The sequence below is a fragment of the Scyliorhinus torazame genome, chromosome 6, assembly GCF_047496885.1.
Source record: "Scyliorhinus torazame isolate Kashiwa2021f chromosome 6, sScyTor2.1, whole genome shotgun sequence".
NCBI lineage: Eukaryota > Metazoa > Chordata > Chondrichthyes > Carcharhiniformes > Scyliorhinidae > Scyliorhinus > Scyliorhinus torazame.
The window spans coordinates 88,414,533-88,434,077 of record NC_092712.1 but is presented as its reverse complement, the minus strand read 5'-3'; the positions used below and the strand labels follow the sequence as shown (position 1 = coordinate 88,434,077).

General features: G+C 44.7%; 1 protein-coding gene across 1 annotated transcript in view; it reads left to right on the top strand.

The window, feature by feature from the left end:
• Positions 1–221: 221 nt before the first annotated feature.
• The window catches only part of gad2 (glutamate decarboxylase 2), a 206,639-nt gene continuing 187,315 nt past the window's right edge, over positions 222–19,545 (top strand). The window contains exons 1-3 of the mRNA XM_072508448.1: positions 222–1,263; positions 2,247–2,306; positions 6,565–6,714. Of these exons, the coding sequence (XP_072364549.1) occupies positions 1,194–1,263; positions 2,247–2,306; positions 6,565–6,714 (280 nt within the window). The 5' untranslated portion in view covers positions 222–1,193. The remainder of the gene's footprint in view (positions 1,264–2,246; positions 2,307–6,564; positions 6,715–19,545) is intronic.

The following is a 19,545-nucleotide window of genomic DNA, read 5'->3' as shown; positions in this document are numbered from 1 at the left end:
GGCGCTGGCTGTCACTGGGTGCTGGAGTATACGGGCTCTGTGACTCTCCCTCTCTCCCCGGCAGGGAAAGCGGTGACTGTTGTGAGCTTGCACAGGAGGTGACAGACAGACAGAGAGAGAGGGAGTGAAGCTTCGCCATGGTGTCCCGAGGGGTGGATGTCAGAACTCGACAACCACGGCACACTCGTGACTCTTGCACACGCTGCATGCTCGGGCGGCCACGTCTCTTCACATTTGCTGAAAGGCCGGCTTGTCTGACTCATTCGGATTCGCAGCCCATCCTTTTCCCCGGATTACGTCCGAACGCTGAGCAACCCCCCATCCTCCCCCAAAACCTTTTCAGTAAAATAAAGTTTGTGTTTCAGATCTGGATATATTTCTGAGGCGGTTGTCCCGCCTTTCTCTCCCTCTGCCCTTTTGCGCGCCAAAGTGACGCAGGTGCCAGTTTCCATGCAAAATAGCTCAGATCGAGATCGACCAGCACATTGGGAAAGGAAAAGGAAAACCTGGAGCCTTTTTGCGAGGAATATCTGAGAGACAGGCGTGTGAGCAAGGCTCCATCAGTGAGCATCAATCCCACCCTTGCCTTGTTAGCCTGTGTCTCGGAGAAGCGCCACTATCCCGCGCTGTGTAAGCGGGAGAGGTTCAGCACCAGGTCCTAGACAGCTCCTTCCCTCCAGGAGCCGGTGAGAGTGGGTGAAATTCAGCACCAGCTCCTGGACAGCTCCCTCTCTCCAGGAGCCGGCGTGAGTGGGAGAGGCTCAGCACTAGGTCCTGGACAGCTCCCTGCCTCCAGGAGCCGGTGAGAGTGGGTGAGATTCAGCACCGGAACCTGAACACCTCCCTCTCTCCAGGAGCCGGCGTGAGTGGGAGAGGTTCAGTGCTCAGTCCTGAACAGCTCTATCCCTCCCCCAGTCAGTGTAAGATTCATTTACAAGTCTTGGACAGCTCCTTTCTTCCAGGAATTGGTGTGTGTGGGAGGAGTTCAGCCTCAAGACCTGAATAGCTCCCTCTCCCCCAGAGCCGGTGTAGTCCTGGATTGCTCCCTTTTTCCAGGAGTCGGTGTGAGTGGGAGAGGTTCAACGCCAGGTCCCGGACAGCTCCCTCTCGCTTGGACGTGGCTCTGAGCTCCGGATGAGAAGCGCCGTCACGTCTCCAGTAGCTCTGTCCTCTCGTATCAACGCAGCGTGGAAATGGCATCTCTCGGCTTCTTCTCGAACGAGTCGGCACAGCGATCCGGCGCCGGAGACAATTCGAATGCAGGTAAATGAAAGGCAACACGTGGAAGAAGATGTTAAAAGAGGCGGGGAAGGAGAGAGGGAAGGGAGGAATGGGAAGCCACAAAACTGCAATGGGTTTGAAAACTGTTCTCCCCTGGGACAAAGTAGACATTATCTTGAGAATTTGATTTCTCCGTAATTAAATGCATCGAATGTTGGATTTTATTAAGTATTTCTCGCTCTGAAATTGATCCGCTCTATGTTGACAGTTCAATGACCACAAACTTAATGGGTTCTGGTTGTTCAATGGAAGAAGTTAGTTGATAGTCTGTGGATAAAATGACCCAAAGGAGAAGGGAGGAAACTGGTATTTAGCCAATGAAATCTAAGGCTTCATTTGCATTGCAATAAGAAGTTCCTTTCTTTAAATAAAACAGCATGTTTCCTTTTAATTTCCTCCCATTGCTGAACACGGGATATTCATTTCCCTTCTACTAAAAACCTCCAGTGGTAAAATTATCGCAGGTTTGTTTTAATTCAGCACTATCTCTGAAGATTGACTGAACTATTGACAGGTAATGCCTCATAAAATCCCGTCTGTCGCCATCAAACAATGAGATGTGATTAGGCACTCAGCAGTCTTCTTTAAAAAACAATCTGTAGGGGCTGTTGTTTTGATTTATTGCTTTGATAAATGACTATTTTTCAAAGGTCGCCACGATTTCTGTTCATCATAAATCCCAGTTTAACGCTTTAAAAGAAAACATCCGAGACTCGTCCGTCTCGCTGACCACTCGATGAACTCCTACTGTTGTTCACTAACAGGTTTCAATTTGCAGTGGTTTTTTAAAAGAGCAATTATGCACACAACAGTGATGCATCTTGTTTATAATGGGCCCCTTTAGATCAGCTTTACTCTAGGTGGTTCAGATCAAATTGAAGTAACAGGTCTCCTGCTCCGGAATCGAGGTCGAACCAACGCTAAAAGCGGGATTTAATACATTGCTAATACTTTGTGTTTTACAGCCCCAGCCTGGTGTCAGATAGCTCAGAAGTTCACAGGCGGTATTGGAACAAAGCTTTGTGGTGAGTGTCATCACTCTTCTCGTCGTCTTACGAGAAGCTAGGATCAATTTACCAACCCTGACGTTGATTTTATTTAATGCATTTATTTTTGTTTTGAAAAACCATGACAACGGCTGATATGCCGGAGGTACTGGTTTGGCAGAGTTATGGGGGGACTGTCGTCAGAACGATCCGGATTAAAATGGACGGTTGAGGTGACCTGATGGCCGCACCCGCCCTTCCGTGTCTCCACCCCGACATTAATCTACCTATTCATTTAAAAGTCTCAAACTGTCTAACCGCTGGCCTCTTCTAGTCCAAGGCTAAACTTCCAATTCAGAATATATCGTAGGAATCAGTTGGTATTCTGGTTCGTTGAATGCCAAGATTGTTCAAAGGTTGCAGTCCCCCAAGTGGAACAGATACCTGCATTTCTCCTGTGCTGGTTGCTCCGACGTTGCCGTGTCTTCTAAGACAGAACGGTTTGTGAGCACCGTGATTGCAGCGAATTGGCTGGTTTTACATCACACACTGTGAATGCTAAGGGCTGCTGGGTTGTGAAGTGGTGACTTAACACACAGACAGCTGGGTCCCAGGCAACAGGTTGGTACATCCAAAAGACCATTCAGTATAAATACCCAAGCAGCCGGGCAGGTTTTGCAATAAAACTAATTCAGCACTATCTCTGGGCAGCACGGTAGCCTTGTGGATAGCACAATTGCTTCACAGCTCCAGGGTCCCAGGTTCGATTCCGGCTTGGGTCACTGTCTGTGCAGAGTCTGCACATCCTCCCCGTGTGTGCGTGGGTTTCCTCCGGGTGCTCCGGTTTCCTCCCACCGTCCAAAAGATGTGCAGGTTAGGTGGATTGGCCATGATAAATTGCCCTTAGTGTCCAAAATTGCCCTTAGTGTTGGGTGGGGCTACTGGGTTATGGGGATAGGGTGGAGGTGTTGACCTTGGGTAGGGTGCTCTTTCCCAGAGCCGGTGCAGACTCGATGGGCCGAATGGCCTCCTTTTGCACTGTAAATTCTATGATCTATGATCTAATTGAATTTCCTTGGACTACATCGTACTATATTCAAATCTGAAAATTATTATATTTTTGAATTGCGTAGCAGTTTACTTGTGAAATGCAAATAAAAGCAAATTACTGCGGTTGCTGGAATCTGAACCCCCCCCCCCAGAAAATACTGGACAATTTCAGCAGGTCTGACAGCATCTGTGGAGGGAGAAGGGAGCTAACGTTTCGAGTCTGGATGACTCTTTGTCAAAGTTGCTGAGACTGACCAGTGTTTTTTTGTTTTTGTTACTTCTGAAAGGTTACACGCCATACCATTTTAAAGTGACCGCAAGTGTCATGGAAGCATTGTCAAACTGGCTGTCCAAAAGCAGAAAACTGAATAAAGAATTGAGCATTTATTAAGACTTGCCTTTAATTGTTGGTTCTTTTGTTAATAAAGCAGAATCAGGTTGTTTGTCCTGCTGTAGCAATAGGTTAAAGTGCTTGAAGGGGCAGCACGGTAGCATTGTGGATAGCACAATTGCTTCACAGCTCCAGGGTCCCAGGTTCGATTCCGGCTTGGGTCACTGTCTGTGCGGAGTCTGCACATCCTCCCCGTGTGTGCGTGGGCTTCCTCCGGGTGCTCCGGTTTCCTCCCACAGTCCAAAGATGTGCAGGTTAGGTGGATTGACCATGATAAATTGCCCTTAGTGTCCAAAAATTGCCCTTAGTGTCCAAAATTGCCCTTGGTGTTGGGTGGGGTTACTGGGTTATGGGGATAGGGTGGAGGTGTTGACCTTGGGTAGGGTGCTCTTTCCAAGAGCCAGTGCAGACTCAATGGGCCAAATGGCCTCCTTCTGCACTGTAAATTCTATGATAAATTCTATGATAAGTCCATTGCACATTTACTGGGGCTGTTTAGCACAGGGCTAAATTGCTGGCTTTGAAAGCAGACCAAGGCAAGCCCCCAGCACGGTTCAATTCCCATAACAGCCTCCCCGAACAGGCGGCGGAATGTGGCGAGTAGGGGCTTTTCACACGAACTTCATTGAAGCCTACTTGTGACAATAAGCGATTTTCATTTTCATTTTCATTTCATGTGACCAATATAAAAATTCAAGTTAAAGCGTTGTTACCGTTCCAGCCTCAAAATGTCAGATTCTAGTGGTTGTAAACCTATAAATAAAATTGATCCTGTCCCAACAATACTGGCAAAAATAATTAAAATCGGACTATTCCTTGTATTGTTTTGACATGCTTCATCAAAGACAGTTATGCATTGGTTTACTTCCACATTTTTCTTTGTATTCCTGAAAATGTCAGTGATGTCTCAGACAGTTTCATCGAAACTAGCAGTCGACAATTTTAGACGCTAACCATCTCTGTGAGATGTTTTGAGTGCAGTCCAGTGGAAAGCGATTCTGTTCAGCATTGTGATGTCAAGATATGTTGCTTCCAATCTTGATCTGCCTAGACAGGCAAACAATCATTAAGACAAACATTCTTACACTGCCACTGCCCTACCTAAACGCATCATTACATCCCTGCTAATGCATCCAGTCACATCTACACACAGGCACTTCCCTTCCAGACAGCTATATGACCGCACTATACTCAGATACAATGTTATACAATCACAGCTCTATGCACACGATATCTGTGCACAACTCTTACCCCTGCAAGACACACTAATACACAACCATTACTCTACCCAAACGCATTATTATATCTTTAAATACCCAACAACACAATTTTAGGCAATCACTAACTTACACTCACTCACACTTACCCAGTATAGCCCAAACTCACACATCAGCATGTCACTACTACCCAGTCCCAGTAAACAAGAACACCACTAATATCCTACTCTGACATACCCAGTATACTATTATTCTATGCAATCGCACCACTACACAATCACTGCGATCTCAAGACAACTTGGCGACCATGATTGACATACATAATCAAATCATTGTACAAGTACTATATCCAGATGTGGGGTAGTTGAGGCAGACATTAGTATATTTTTTAAGGGGAAATTAGCAAATATTTGATGCAGGAGACTATACATAACTTGGGGGGAAAACAGAGTTAGAGACTGTTCTAGCAAAGCACCAAGCCAGACATAATAATAAGCCAGACAGAATAATAGGGGCTGGTTTAGCACAGGGCTAAATCGCTGGCTTTTAAAGCAGACCAAAGCAGGCCAGCAGCACGGTTCAATTCCCATACCAACCTCCCCGAACAGGCACCGGAATGTGGCGACTAGGGGCTTTTCACAGTAACTTCATTTGAAGCCTACTTGTGACAATAAGCAATTTTCATTTCATTTTTTCATTTTTCATAACTTTCTCCTGAGCTTTATTTTTCTATGGTCTAACTCCAGTAATAAATACAAAGCAATACATTTACAGTTCAGGCTTTCAGTTTGTTTGCAATATATCTTTGAAAAACAAGTCTAAGAAGAAAGCATGCTTGCATTCTTTGGTTGAATTATAGCAGACTTGATTTCACAACGAACTGCAATGCTTGTTAATTATTCTTGATGTCCACAAATAACCATTGGGACCTCCTGTGTTCATGTGCTTCGGCTATGGTGTGTATCACTGTGTTTGTAATTGTGATCAGCAATAGTATTATTTATTAGAATGTCAGCTTTCAAACTCATCACAATGAATATTGTGCATAATCATATCATTTGCTTAACAAACATTCACAATTCACTTTCTATCAGCTGTGCAACACTTTGTTTTATGCTGAAATGGGCTTCATTGATATTCTTATAAACTTTGCACCATAATCTGTTTTATTCCAAATATCAATGGCTTATAAATAAAGATACGTTAAAATATAGCTGTTCTAACAATTAGGACACTTCCAGGGCCAATTCTGGCTCTCAGCTGAGTTAATTGACCTCAGCTAGGATGGTGATGGAACATCAGAGTGGCTCAGAGGAAGGCGGAAAAATTAGTCTGGCTTCCCACTCCTGATTATTATCCAGTGACTCCCACCGGAAAGTGTGTGCATGCAGAGGTCAAGTGATGACAAGATTGAGCTTAACTGGGATACCTTCCACCATGTCCTTCACTGGCATAGTCTGGGCTCAGTCATGATGACTGGCTGATACACTGTTGAGTTGGGCTACAGTGACTCATGTCCCAATCTCATTTGCTGCCTTCAAGTGAAGGGCGAGGAAACTAGCAAAAATGAAGCAGCGGCATAAAATAAATAAACTGTGAATAACTTAATGGACATTCTCTTTTTTGCTATCAATACCAGCATTCTTGTATGGTGATGGACAGAGGCCCATGGAAAGTGCTGTCAAGGAGGAAGCATCATCCTTGGGGACCAATCTGGCCTGTACCTGCAGCAAAACACCATGTGCTTGCCAGAAAGTTCAAATCAACTTTTCCATTTTGCATGCAACCGGTAAGTTAATCTATGAAAATAATGAATTATCTTCCAGTTGAATTCTTTGGCCTTGTTCTTAATTGTATTGCTGGCTACATGAATACACTCACATCATTACAATGATAGATGGTGGCTGCAAATCTGAATTGGTGTAATGTAAAAGCAAGGTAGATTCTGAATTCTGTCAGGTAAGGCCAGAAGAAAGAAAGGGCTAATAAGAAAGAGGAGCAGGAGTAGGCCATTCGTTTGATTGAGCCTGTCCTACCATTCAATAAATTGATTGCTGATCTGACTGTGACCTTAACTTCACTTTCATGCCTGTCCCCCATAACCGTTGGCCTCCTTGTCAATCAAAAATCTATATAACTCAGCCTTCGATAAATTTAATGAGCCAACCTCCACTGTTCTCTGTGAACGAGAATCCCAAAGCATCTTTAATCGGAGACCCCTTATTTTTAAACCCTAGTTCTAGATTTCCCCACACTAGAAGAGATCCTCCCAGCATCTACCCTACCAAACACCCATGGAATTGTATATGTTACAGTAAGATCACCACACATTCTTCTAAACCCATTGTGTGTAGGCCCAACCTTTCCATGTAAAGCAAAATCCCTCATCCCAGATATCGGCCGAGTGAACCTTCTCTGAACTGTTTCCAATGCAACTATGACCCCTTTAAGTAAAGAGACCAAAACGGCTCACAGTACTCTAGGTGTGGTTTTACCAATGCAATGTGCAGTTGTAGCAAGACTTCTCTACTTTCATACACTGCCCCCTTTACAATAAAGACCAACACTGCATTTGTCTTCCCAATTTCCTGCAGGCTCACCTTTTGTGATTCAGGTACAAAGACACCAAGACTCTTCTGTGTTGCAGAATTCTGTCGTCTTTCTTCATTCAACTAATATTCTGCTTTTTTATTCTTCCTGCCAAAATGGACAACCTCACATTTTCCCACATTATACTCCATCTGCCAAATCCTCTTTTCAGGTTCTTTGTATTCTCCTCACAACCTGTTTTCCTACCTCTCATTGTAGCATCAGATAATTGGCTACAATACAATCTGTCTCTTCAACTAAGTAATTAACATAGAACATAAATAGTTGAAGTCCCAGCACTGGTTTTTGATTTGATTTGCTTTATTTATTGTCAGGTGTACTGAGGTACAGTGAAAGTATTGTTCTGCTTACAGTCCAGGCAGATTGTTCCATACATATTTTAATAACCAATATAAAAGATGTAAGAAGAGGATCTGTAGGGGAGAGCTCGCAGAGAGTCGCCACGCTCCGGCACCATCTCGGAATTTTTTTTAAAAATCCAGCGGCAGTCTGTTGTTTTCCTTTTTTGTTTAATCTGAGTCCTGCATCACTGCCTTTGGCTTCTCCTTTCTCTTGTTTCTGCTCCTCTGCTCCTGCAGCTGCTGCTGTTGGACATATTCGGGGGGTTTCTCCCTGTTCCTGGCTCCTCCACTGCCCCTTGTCTGGCCCCCGTCCCTGTGACCCTCCATTAGTTACAGTTTGCTAACCTGAAAATGACTCATTTATTCCAATTCTCTGTTTCCTGTTAGAATGCCAATCTTCTGTCTATGTTAATACATCACACAACACCATGGATTTGTATTTTATATAGTAACCTTTTTACGTGGCAACTTATCAAATGTTTTTTGGAAATCCAAATACACTACAACTCCTGGTTACCTTTACCCATGTGGTCTGTTATAACCTCAAAGAACTCTGACAAATTTAAGTACATGGTCTGATTCAGGGGACTGAAGTAAAAGTCCGCTGAATGGCACATTTAGCGGGGTGTTTCTTGGTGGCTGTAGAGCCGAGAAGCATCCCACATTCCAACGGTACTTTGCCCTTTTTTGGTCATGGGAGTTTCTCCCCGCCCAGGTTGCAGATAACGGCACCATTTTGACTGACAACCTCAATCGCACCCTCCACCACTACTTTCAGACCCCCCCCCCCTGCTTTATTTACCCCCATCACCACCCAACCTGCGGAGGCCCCCTGGAACCCCCCATTCCCCCCCTCTACTTGGCAAGGCCCCCCCCCCCACCCCCAGGCTAGCCCCTGGCAGTGGCAACCTGGCACTGGAGTATCCCTGGTGCTGCCAGCCTGGCATCCTGGCAGTGCCCCGGCACCCAGGCAGTTTCATCTGGGCACTGCCAGGGATACTGCCAGACTGACAGTGCCGGCGGAGAGTCAGAATGCCACCCTGCCCTGCCCCCGACTATCCAGGGGTCTCCGATGGCCTGGGAGACCCCTCAGGTGCTGTTACTCCTGGTCCTGAATGTAAGGCTCATTGCGATATTCAGATCTGGTCTCATCCAGCGAGGGCGAGATCCAGATTGTGGCAGGTGGAACGAGTCAGGTAAGTCACGATCGGCACCAGCACAGAGCCCAATTTAGGGCTCACGCGCGATTCACCTGTTGCGCCCAGATCCACTCCGGGTGCAATGGGGCCACTGAATTGCGTCCATGATTTCCCTTTCACAAAACCATGAAGACTCTGCGGTGTATTATGATTTTCTATATGTCTTGTCATTTACATCCTTCATAATGGATTCTAAATCATTCCCAATATATAGATATTAGACTAACAGGCCTATGGTTTCCTGATTTGTGTCCTCTTTCTTAGATGAATAGAGGTGCTACATTTGCAGTGTTCCAAAATACTTGGAACTTACCAGAAACTAGGAAATGTTGTAATATTACAACCATTATCTTTGCAGCAACTTCCAAGAAGACTAATAATAATCAGGCGGCATAGATTTAAGGTAAGGGGCAAGAGATTTAGAAGGGATGTGGGGACAAACCTTTTCATCCAGGCGCTGGCGGGGATCTAGAACTCACTTCCTGAAAGGGTGGTAGAGGTGGGGACCCTCACAATATTTAAGAGGCATTTAAATGTGCACTTGAAATGCCATGACATACAAGGCTATGGAGTAAGTGCTGGTAAATGGGATTAGAATAGATAGGTGCTTGATAGCTGATGCAGACACAATGGGCCAACGGGCCTCTTTCTGTGCTGTAAAACTCAATGACTCTATGACGAGTGATTGTTTCAAATTCCTCTCTTCTTTTTGCTTCTTGATTTTCTACCATTCTTGGAATGCTTTCTGTGTCTTCTACTTTAAAAAAAATACAAAATACTTGTTCAAAGTCTCTATTATTTCCTTCTTTCCCATAATTAATTCCCCAGTCTCATTCTCTAAGGGACCAATGCTCACTGTAGCTACTCTTGTCCCTTTTATATACTTTTAAGCTTTTATTCTCTGTTTTTATATTTCTTTCTGATTTTTCCTCATATTCCAATTTCTCCCCATTCCTATTCCTTTATCCTTTGCTGATTTATAAAATGTTTTCAAACTTCTGGCCCACCACTCATCTTTGAAGCATTATACATAGTTTCTTTCAATTTGATACCATCCTTAACTTCTTTAGTTAGTCATAGATGGTGTATTCTTCTCTTAGAGTCTTTCTTTCTGAATTGAATTACATTTCTTTGAGAGTTATGAAATATCTTCTTAAATGTCTGCCACTGCTTCTCTGCTTCTTGCCTTTAGACCTATTTTTTCCATCTGACATCAGCCAACTCAGTCTCTATACCCTTGAAATTGCCTTTATTTACATTTAAGATACAAATTTTAGATCCAAATTTCTCACCCTCAAACTGAAATTCTACCATGTTATTGTCACTCTTACATGGACTCTTTGCATGTAGTTATCAATTCCTGTCACACCTTGGTTATCATTACCTGTATTACTACCCTGGACTTGCCTTTCTGTTTCCCTTTAACTTTCCAAATTTCTTCTCACATGAACCACCCCTCCCCCCCTACAATTTAGTTTAAAGCCATCCCTACAGCCCAGGTTATATGGATCGCTGCGACACTGGCCCTAGCATGGTTCAGTTGAAGATTATCCCAGTTCAAGGAAATTTGACTACAAATTGATGAGCTAGAGTCAGAGCTTCAGACACTTGGAGGCATCAGGGTCAGGGAAAGTTACCTGGATGCTTTGTTCCAGAGAAGATCACATCCCTTAGATTGGCTGCTCCTCCTTCCCCATAACAAAACCCACTTCTGCTACGCTAATCATTGAGCCATGCAATCAACTCTCTGATTTTAATTACCCTTTGCCAATTTGATCATCGTTCAGGTAGTAATCCAGAGATTATTACCTTTGTTGTTCTGCTTTCTAACTTGGTTCCTAGTTGCTCATACTGCTGCAGCAGAACATCTTTCTTAGTCCTACCTATGCCATTGGTACCCACGTGTCAATGAAAACTGGATCCTTCCCTCCCACTCCAAGTTCCTTTTTAGCCCAAGAAGTTGCCGGAACCATATCAGTTGGACAATTGCAAGAGCACAGGCTCCTCCATTGTCGATTAGCAGACCTGCCTTACTCATAGTGACATCTTTCTGTCCCTGACCATAGACCATATCTGAATCACCCAGCCTCAACTTGAAGCCATATTTCCTCAAACTGCAGACATGGTTGCCATGGTTCACATTGGTCTACGTGCTCACCGCCTAGCGGCATTAAGAACTCCGCTTTTTAGAGCAATGGCATGCAATTTCTTTGCAACATTTTACAAACCATAACTCTATCCCTAGCCATACTCCGAACAGAACCTAACCCCAGCCCTAATGAATTCTAACCCTAATCCATAAATCTCATCCTAACCTTAACCCCAACCCTAACCCTAATCCCTAACCATAACCAGAATCCTAACCCTTACACCTAAAGTTTTCAAGCTGTGATAGCCACATATTATTATCGTGGCACAAGCCACTCCACATGTAATGTTACCATTTTCCACTATTGTCAGCTAATGTCTCCCACATGTGAAAATTGATGTTCAGAGCCTTCATGTCATCCTGCAAGCATCTCACCATACGGAATATTCTTAGGAATGCCTTTGTCTTCAATCCTGCGAACGTACCCGAACCAGAGAAGCTGCTTCTCTTTGATGAGTGCTAACATAGTTTGGAGATTTGCCTTTGAGAACACTGTAGCATTCATGATTTTGTCTTTCCATGCGATGCCGAGAAAACGCCACAGACAATGAAGATGAGAGTTGTTCACCTTCCTTTCTTGATAGTTGTAAGTCGTCCATGCTTCACTGGTGTACAACAAGGTACAACAGGTCTCGTAAACCAACATCTTGATCCTAATATATTATTCGATGCACGCTTCATGAGTCGGCCAAAATTGGTAGCTGCTTTCCTGTGTGTGAAATTTTAACAGGTGTTCTATTATTGGGATATTTGGCCGAGACATTTAAACATAGTTAATTAATAATTTAAAAATCTGGAATAAAATGCTAATATTCATAATGGTGTCCATGAAACTAGTGGATTGCCCTAAAAACTCATCTATTCCATTCATGTACCATTGGGAAGGTAATCAACCCTTTTTGCTAGGTCTGGCCTATATGTGACTTCAGATGCACAGCAATGTTGTTGTCTCTTAACAGCCCATTGAAATGGCCTAGGAATGGATTTGGTTGTACCAAAACTGCTATGACAAACTATAGTGAGAATAAAACTGAGCAACTCACCTGGTATCAATGTAGGCACTGGATTCAATTACAACAAAAATGTATACAGCTACAATGACCCTGTGTAGTCCTCCTCACATGCATCTGGGACTTGTGTCAAAAGTTAAAGACTTGTCCCACAGACTAGCCAAGCAACAGACTTCCTCAGGATAGTATCTGAGGCCCAACTATCTTCAGCTGCTTCATCAATTACCTTCCTTCCATCACAGAGTCCGAAGTGGGGATGTTTGGAGATGACTGCACAATGTTCAGCAACATTCGCAACTCTTCATACACTGAAGCAGTCCACGTCCAAATGCAGCAAGACCTGGACAATATCCAGGCTTGGCTGAAAAATGGCAAGTAACATTCGTGCCACACAAGTGCCAGGTAATCTGCAACAAGGGAGAATCTAACTATTTCCCATTGACATTCAATGGAATTACCATCACTGAATCCCCCACTATCACCATCCTGGGGGTTACCATTGACCAGAAACTGAACTGGGCTAGACATATAAATACTATGACTAACAGAGCCGGTCAGAGGCTAGGAATCCTGCAGCAAGTAACTCTCCTCCTGACTCCCCAAAGTCTGTTCACCATCTACAAGGCACAAGTCAGGAGTGTGATGGAATACTCTACACATGCCTGGATGAGCACAGCTCCAACAACACTCAAGAAGCTCAACACCATCCAATGAAAAGTAGCCTGCTTGATTGTTATCCCTTCCACAAGCATTCAATGCCTCTACCACCGATGAATAATGGCAGCCGTGTGTACCATCTACAAGATGCACTACAGGAACTCATCAAGGTTTCTTATGCAGCACCTTCCAAACCCACAGCCATTAGCATTTAAAAGGACAAGGGTAGCAGATATCTGGAAAATGTCAATACCTGGAAGTTCCCCTCCAAGATACTCACCATCCTGACTTGGAAATATATCACTGTTCCTTAATTGTCACTGGGCTAAAATCCTGGAACTCCCTCCCTAACATCACATTGGGTGTACCTGCACCACAAGGACTGCAGTTGTTCATGAAGGCAGCTCACCACCACCTTCTCGAGTGCAACTAGGGAAACACAATAAATGCTCACCGAACCAGTGATGTCCATATCCCGTAAATTAATTTTGAAAAAAATCATGCCTTTGAGCCACTGTCCCAGCCTTTTCCATGGTCATCCCTGGTTATGTCCTGTCCCTCTGGCAGGACTGATCAATCAGAGGTAGGAGGACAACAGTATTCAGTTGGAAGAGAGTGGCCCTGGGTATCTTCAACATCGACCTCAGTATGAGGAAAGAACTTTCTCTCCAGAAGGCCTGTGAGGTGATCAATACTGTCATGGACAGCATCTATCAGTTATTTTAGTGAGAATGAGGCCAGGTAGGTTTAGTCCCCATGCTGGAAAGCTCAGCACTTGCCACAGGTCCCATCCTAGAGGCCTCAACCAGCTCAGTCAATATAGTATGACCAAACTACACTTGGTAATGGACAATTAAGTCCCCCACTCAGTAGACATTCTGTACCCTTGCCACTCTCAATGCTTCTTCCAACTGGTTTTCAGCATGGAGTTGCATTAGCTAAGGCTGCAGTGAGTAACATCTGCAACAATTCGCCAAGGTTCTTCGACAGCACATCTGAAAACCACAATCACGGAATGCAATGATTCAAGAAGGCAGCTCACTACCACCTTCTCAAGGGATGAACAATAAATGCTGGGCTTGCCAGCAATATTCACATCCCATGCCCTGGGCAGAATGTTCTTATATTTTCTCGGAGTGACAGGCCCTGACTGAAAACCGACGTGTAGCTCTCCGGCTGCACAGCCGCGTTTTTAGCCCAGATTTTCAGGCACTGAGAAAAAAATGAGTGGGCAGAGTTTACGCCATCAGCCTGGCAGGGCAGGGCCTGATAGAGCCGGAAAAGCTGGCTTCACAGGGCACTATTCACAGGGCTGTTTAGCACAGGGCTAAATCGCTGGCTTTGAAAGCAGACCAAGGCAGGTCAGCAGCACGGTTCAATTCCCGTAACAGCCTCCCCGAACAGGCGCCGGAATGTGGTGACTAGGGGCTTTTCACAGTAACTTAATTTGAAGCCTACTTGTGACAATAAGCAATTTACATTTCATTTTTCATATCTGTCCGCTGTGTCCATTATTCGGCAATGGGAGATGGAATAATGTGGAGGGGGGGACCTTTGAACAGATAGGAATGGATTAAAATGTATTTAAATGCGGTTCCCACCGAAAGAGCGTTCCCACCGGAACCTCGTTACATCACCGGCGAGGGGTGGGGAGGGGCAGGGAAAGCCGTGACATGCGCTGACGATACACACAGGCAGAAAATCACCCCCACTGTCTTAACCACCTTGTCACCCAGGATGCAAACAAAGAACAAAGAACAAAGAAATGTACAGCACAGGAACAGGCCCTTCGGCCCTCCAAGCCCGTGCCGACCATGCTGCCCGACTAAACTACAATCTTCTACACTTCCTGGGTCCGTATCCTTCTATTCCCATCCTATTCATATATTTGTCAAGATGCCCCTTAAATGTCCCTATCGTCCCTGCTTCCACTACCTCCTCCGGTAGAGAGTTCCAGGCACCCACTACCCTCTGCGTAAAAAACTTGCCTCGTACATCTACTCTAAACCTTGCCCCTCTCACCTTAAACCTATGCCCCCTAGTAATTGACTCCTCTACCCTGGGGAAAAGCCTCTGACTATCCACTCTGTCTATGCCCCTCATAATTTTGTATACCTCTATCAGGTCTCCCCTCAACCTCCTTCGTTCCAATGAGAACAAACCGAGTTTATTCAACCGCTCCTCACAGCTAATGCCTTCCATACCAGGCAACATTCTGGTAAATCTCTTCTGCACCCTCTCTAAAGCCTCCACATCCTTCTGGTAGTGTGGCGACCAGAATTGAACACTATACTCCAAGTGTGGCCTAACTAAGGTTCTATACAGCTGCAACATGACTTGCCAATTCTTATACTCAATGCCCCGGCCAATGAAGGCAAGCATGCCGTATGCCTTCTTGACTACCTTCTCCACCTGTGTTGCCCCTTTCAATGACCTGTGGACCTGTACTCCTAGATCTCTTTGACTTTCAATACTCTTGAGGGTTCTACCATTCACTGTATATTCCCTACCTGCATTAGACCTTCCAAAATGCATTACCTCACATTTGTCCGGATTAAACTCCATCTGCCATCTCTCCGCCCAAGTCTCCAGACAATCTAAATCCTGCTGTATCCTCCGACAGTCCTCATCGCTATCCGCAATTCCACCAACCTTTGTGTCATCTGCAAACTTACTAATCCGACCAGTTACATTTTCCTCCAAATCATTTATATATACTACAAAGAGCAAAGGTCCCAGCACTGATCCCTGTGGAACACCACTGGTCACAGCCCTCCAATTAGAAAAGCATCCCTCCATTGCTACTCTCTGCCTTCTATGGCCTAGCCAGTTCTGTATCCACCTTGCCAGCTCACTCCTGATCCCGTGCGACTTCACCTTTTGTACTAGTCTACCATGAGGGACCTTGTCAAAGGCCTTACTGAAGTCCATATAGACAACATCTACTGCCCTACCTGCATCAATCATCTTAGTGACCTCCTCAAAAAACTCTATCAAGTTAGTGAGACACGACCTCCCCTTCACAAAACCGTGCTGCCTCTCACTAATACTTGATCGGTGATCTATTCACCATTAACACCACAAAGCACAGTGGGTAGCACCGTTACTTCACAGCTCCAGGGTCCCAGGTTCAATTCCCGGCTTGGGTCACTGTCTGTGTGGAGTCTGCATGTTCTCCCTGTGTCTGCGTGAGTTTCCTCCGGGTGCTCCAGTTTCCTCCCACAAGTCCCGAAAGACATGCTGTTAGGTAATTTAGACATTCTGAATTCTCCCTCTGTGTCCCAGGTGCTGGAATATGGTGACTCGGGGCTTTTCACAGTAACTTTATTGCAGTGTTGTAAGCCTACTTGTGACAATAAAGATTATTATCAGAGGTGAAAACAATTAGGAATAAGGTTATTATTTAATTTGCTGAGCATTAATGTTATGTTTGCTGACACACATTCAGTAATTCCAGAACTTTAAGTGAACCAGCTGGGTGCATAGAAAATGTTAGACCAGGGGCAAAAATATATTTAAATAATATCCTGAAAGAGTCAATGAACAAGAGGGGGAAAAAGTTATATTTTGACCAATGAAATGCTCTGTGGTGAAAGTATAACTAGAATAGTGGGAGAAAACAGCAAGTACCTTGAAAATCACTAAACCACTAATTAATTTAAGTCCCTATTTACAGCCCTTATTTAATTCTGAATGAGAATTAATGGACTCTCATAGCTAGTGAATAGCCTTGAGTGTTTCTTGTTTATAGAAGTTCACCACAAATCCTCATTACAATTCATTTATTGATTTGTGTCAAGGCACTAACCTCTAACAATATGATTCTGTACTTCATTTTGAAAATGGAGTGATACTGTCATGAGAGGGATCCTATTTCAGTGAACAGATAAGGAAGTCATTGCAATATCAAAGATTTTTGTTCAGTTGACATACACATAATTTGGTCCCCTGTAAAATTCTGCAGATGGGCTCCCACCTGCCCCAAACTATCCACAATTTCATGGGGAGGGAGGTGAAGCTTAGGATGGCCTTGCCAGCCTTGCTCCTGTCAAGCCCCTTAAGTTGTCACTTATTGGCCATTTAAGGGCTGTTTCCCAACTGGCCACAGTTTTACAGCCAGTGGGAGTGGCTCGAGGACAGGGGAGATGCTCGGCAGTCTGACTCCGGCCTCAAGGGGTTTTGGGGGGGTGAGTTGGGTGGCATGGAGAGGGGAATGAAGGACAACACCATCATTAGCCTCCTCTCTCTGCTTGACGTTGCAATCACAACCCCTCAATCCCCCTCCCCTCACTATTTTCTCATTTATCAAGTAACTTTTCCATTTTAAGCTGTACGTTCACAGTGCACAATACAATCTTCATAACAGCTTCTGTAGTAAGGGGATATGATTCAGTTCTTGAGATAAGGAGCACTGAAATTTTGTACCATGTATCATTCTTCAAAATTCAGATCAACAATTCTGTCTAAATATGTCCTCAATTGCTGGTAGATGTGTGATTGAAAAATCCTGTGGACAGTGTCAGTAGCATAAAAGGGGCAGATACAGGACATTTATGGTATTTTCTCAGTTGGCCTCAGAGCGGTGAGAATGATAAGGTTGTATTAGCTACAGAGTTGAATTGCTTTGTAAAGGGAGTGCTTTCTTTGTAGTCACTTTCCTGACATCAGTTGATTGCTCTGATTAAGTATCCTTAGGGAATCAGCATTGGGCTTCCAATTTCACTTATGCTGTCACATTGTCTGCTGTATGCAGTGTAATGAAAGAAAGATGAAACCTACATTTATACAGCACCTTTCACCATGGCTGAAATTCTCTCACTGTTCGCTGTAGGCGGGATTCTCTGGTTCCACTGGCAGCGCAGCCCTGCCTGTAGGTTTCCCTGTGTCGTAGGGTGGTTTCATTGACAAATGACAGGAGAGCCCCACTCTCAGTGAACAGGGCGAAAAAATTATCCATCCTCGCAAGCAGTGGGAGCAGAGTGGAGCACGCAACGGAGAATCCAGTCCCATGCATCAAATCACTTTACAGCCAATTAAATACTTTTGAGTTGTAGTCATTGCTAAAATATAGGCAATGTTATCAAATAGTGGAGCAAACTCGAGATGGCAGACTCCTGCTTCTAATATGCATGTTCATATGCATTACGCGTGGTTGAGATGAGATGGGCTAGATGGCTTTTGTCATCCATCATTATCTTTGAACAGAGGGAATCATGGCTGGAGTTTTGTTTATTTTGTTGTTTATGAAAATTTACTGTGAACAGACTTTGGGATGAAAGTGCTAGAACTCAAGTGCATAACGGGATCATCCTGAATCAGAAAGATAGGTGGGGTTCTCTGTTCGCCCAGTTACTGCTGCTAGCGAGGATGGAAAATCTGACGAAGTGTTCGCTGGTGATTGGACTTTCTGCTCCCGCTGCTGATTCTCTGCTCCCGTTGCTGACAATGGAAATTCCCTTTGAAGCCACCCCACACCACTGGGAAACCCAGGGGCAGGGGTGCACTGCCGGCGGGATCTGAGAATCCCGCTGCCAGCAAATGGCCAGAGAATTCCGGCCATGGTTCTCAAGTGGAATTTCCAATGACTTCAATCCTGTCCTTTTGTCTACCCAGCTATTTTCCTACTGTATCTTGGTGCTTTTCTGTGCTGTTTTTAGGAATTAAATAGTTGGGTAAAGTTGTGTTACATAGTAGATATTGAAAATATATTGTAGTGACAAGCAGCAAATAGCCTTCAGATTTGCTGATCAAGAAAACACAGTTACAATTATGAACCATTCAGTCTTTTTCCTCTGGCCCCTTAAGAGTTGTGTTGCAGTGAGATACCAAAGTATTCCAACGGTTCTCACTGACATTGAAAACCTATATTCTTCAATCATTCCACTTTGGTGTTCAGGACTCATTTGACCTTTCTACCCTGCGAGATTGTTGATAAAGTAGAATACAATTAAACCCTTTCTGTGAAATAATTATATTGAATAATATCATGCATCCAGGCAGGAGAAAGTTCTTTAATTCGTCTACAGAATGGAAAAGATTTTGTACAGTTTATCTGGATTGCGAGTATTGAGGGCGTGATTCTCCCAAAACATCACCAGGAGCGCCATCTTCTGGCCTCGTTGCACTCGCGCTCGAGCGTAACGAGACTAGTGAATAGAGGGAGAGGCCAAAAACAGGAACCACGCCAGGCGGCAAACAGTTTGCAATGCAACCGGCCCGCTCCATAGGCGAATTCGGAATCTCGCCAAAGTGTGGCAAGAAACTGATTATCACCATTTAAGCTCTATTTGCATTCAATTAACGAGAGCGACCCATCATCCAACGGCCTCCTGTCATTCACCGGCCTCCCCAGCAAGTGCTCACGCTGATGCCCATTTGTACTCCTTTTGAAAAACTGGAATCTAACGGAAGGGCTTCCATGGGGAGCCGAGGAGAGGAATAGCAATCTTTGCTCACAGGCAAAGAGACTGGGGGCCCTGAGCTTGCCACCCCAGTGCTCAATGGGGGATGGGGGACCCTACGCAGGGGTGGGCCACCATGGGAGAGTGGGGGGTGGGGGGGGGGGGGGGAGATGCTGGGGGAGCATTTACTCACGGCACCACCATGAAAACCATTGGATCCCAACCACATTCCGTGGGGCAACCCCTGTCCCTG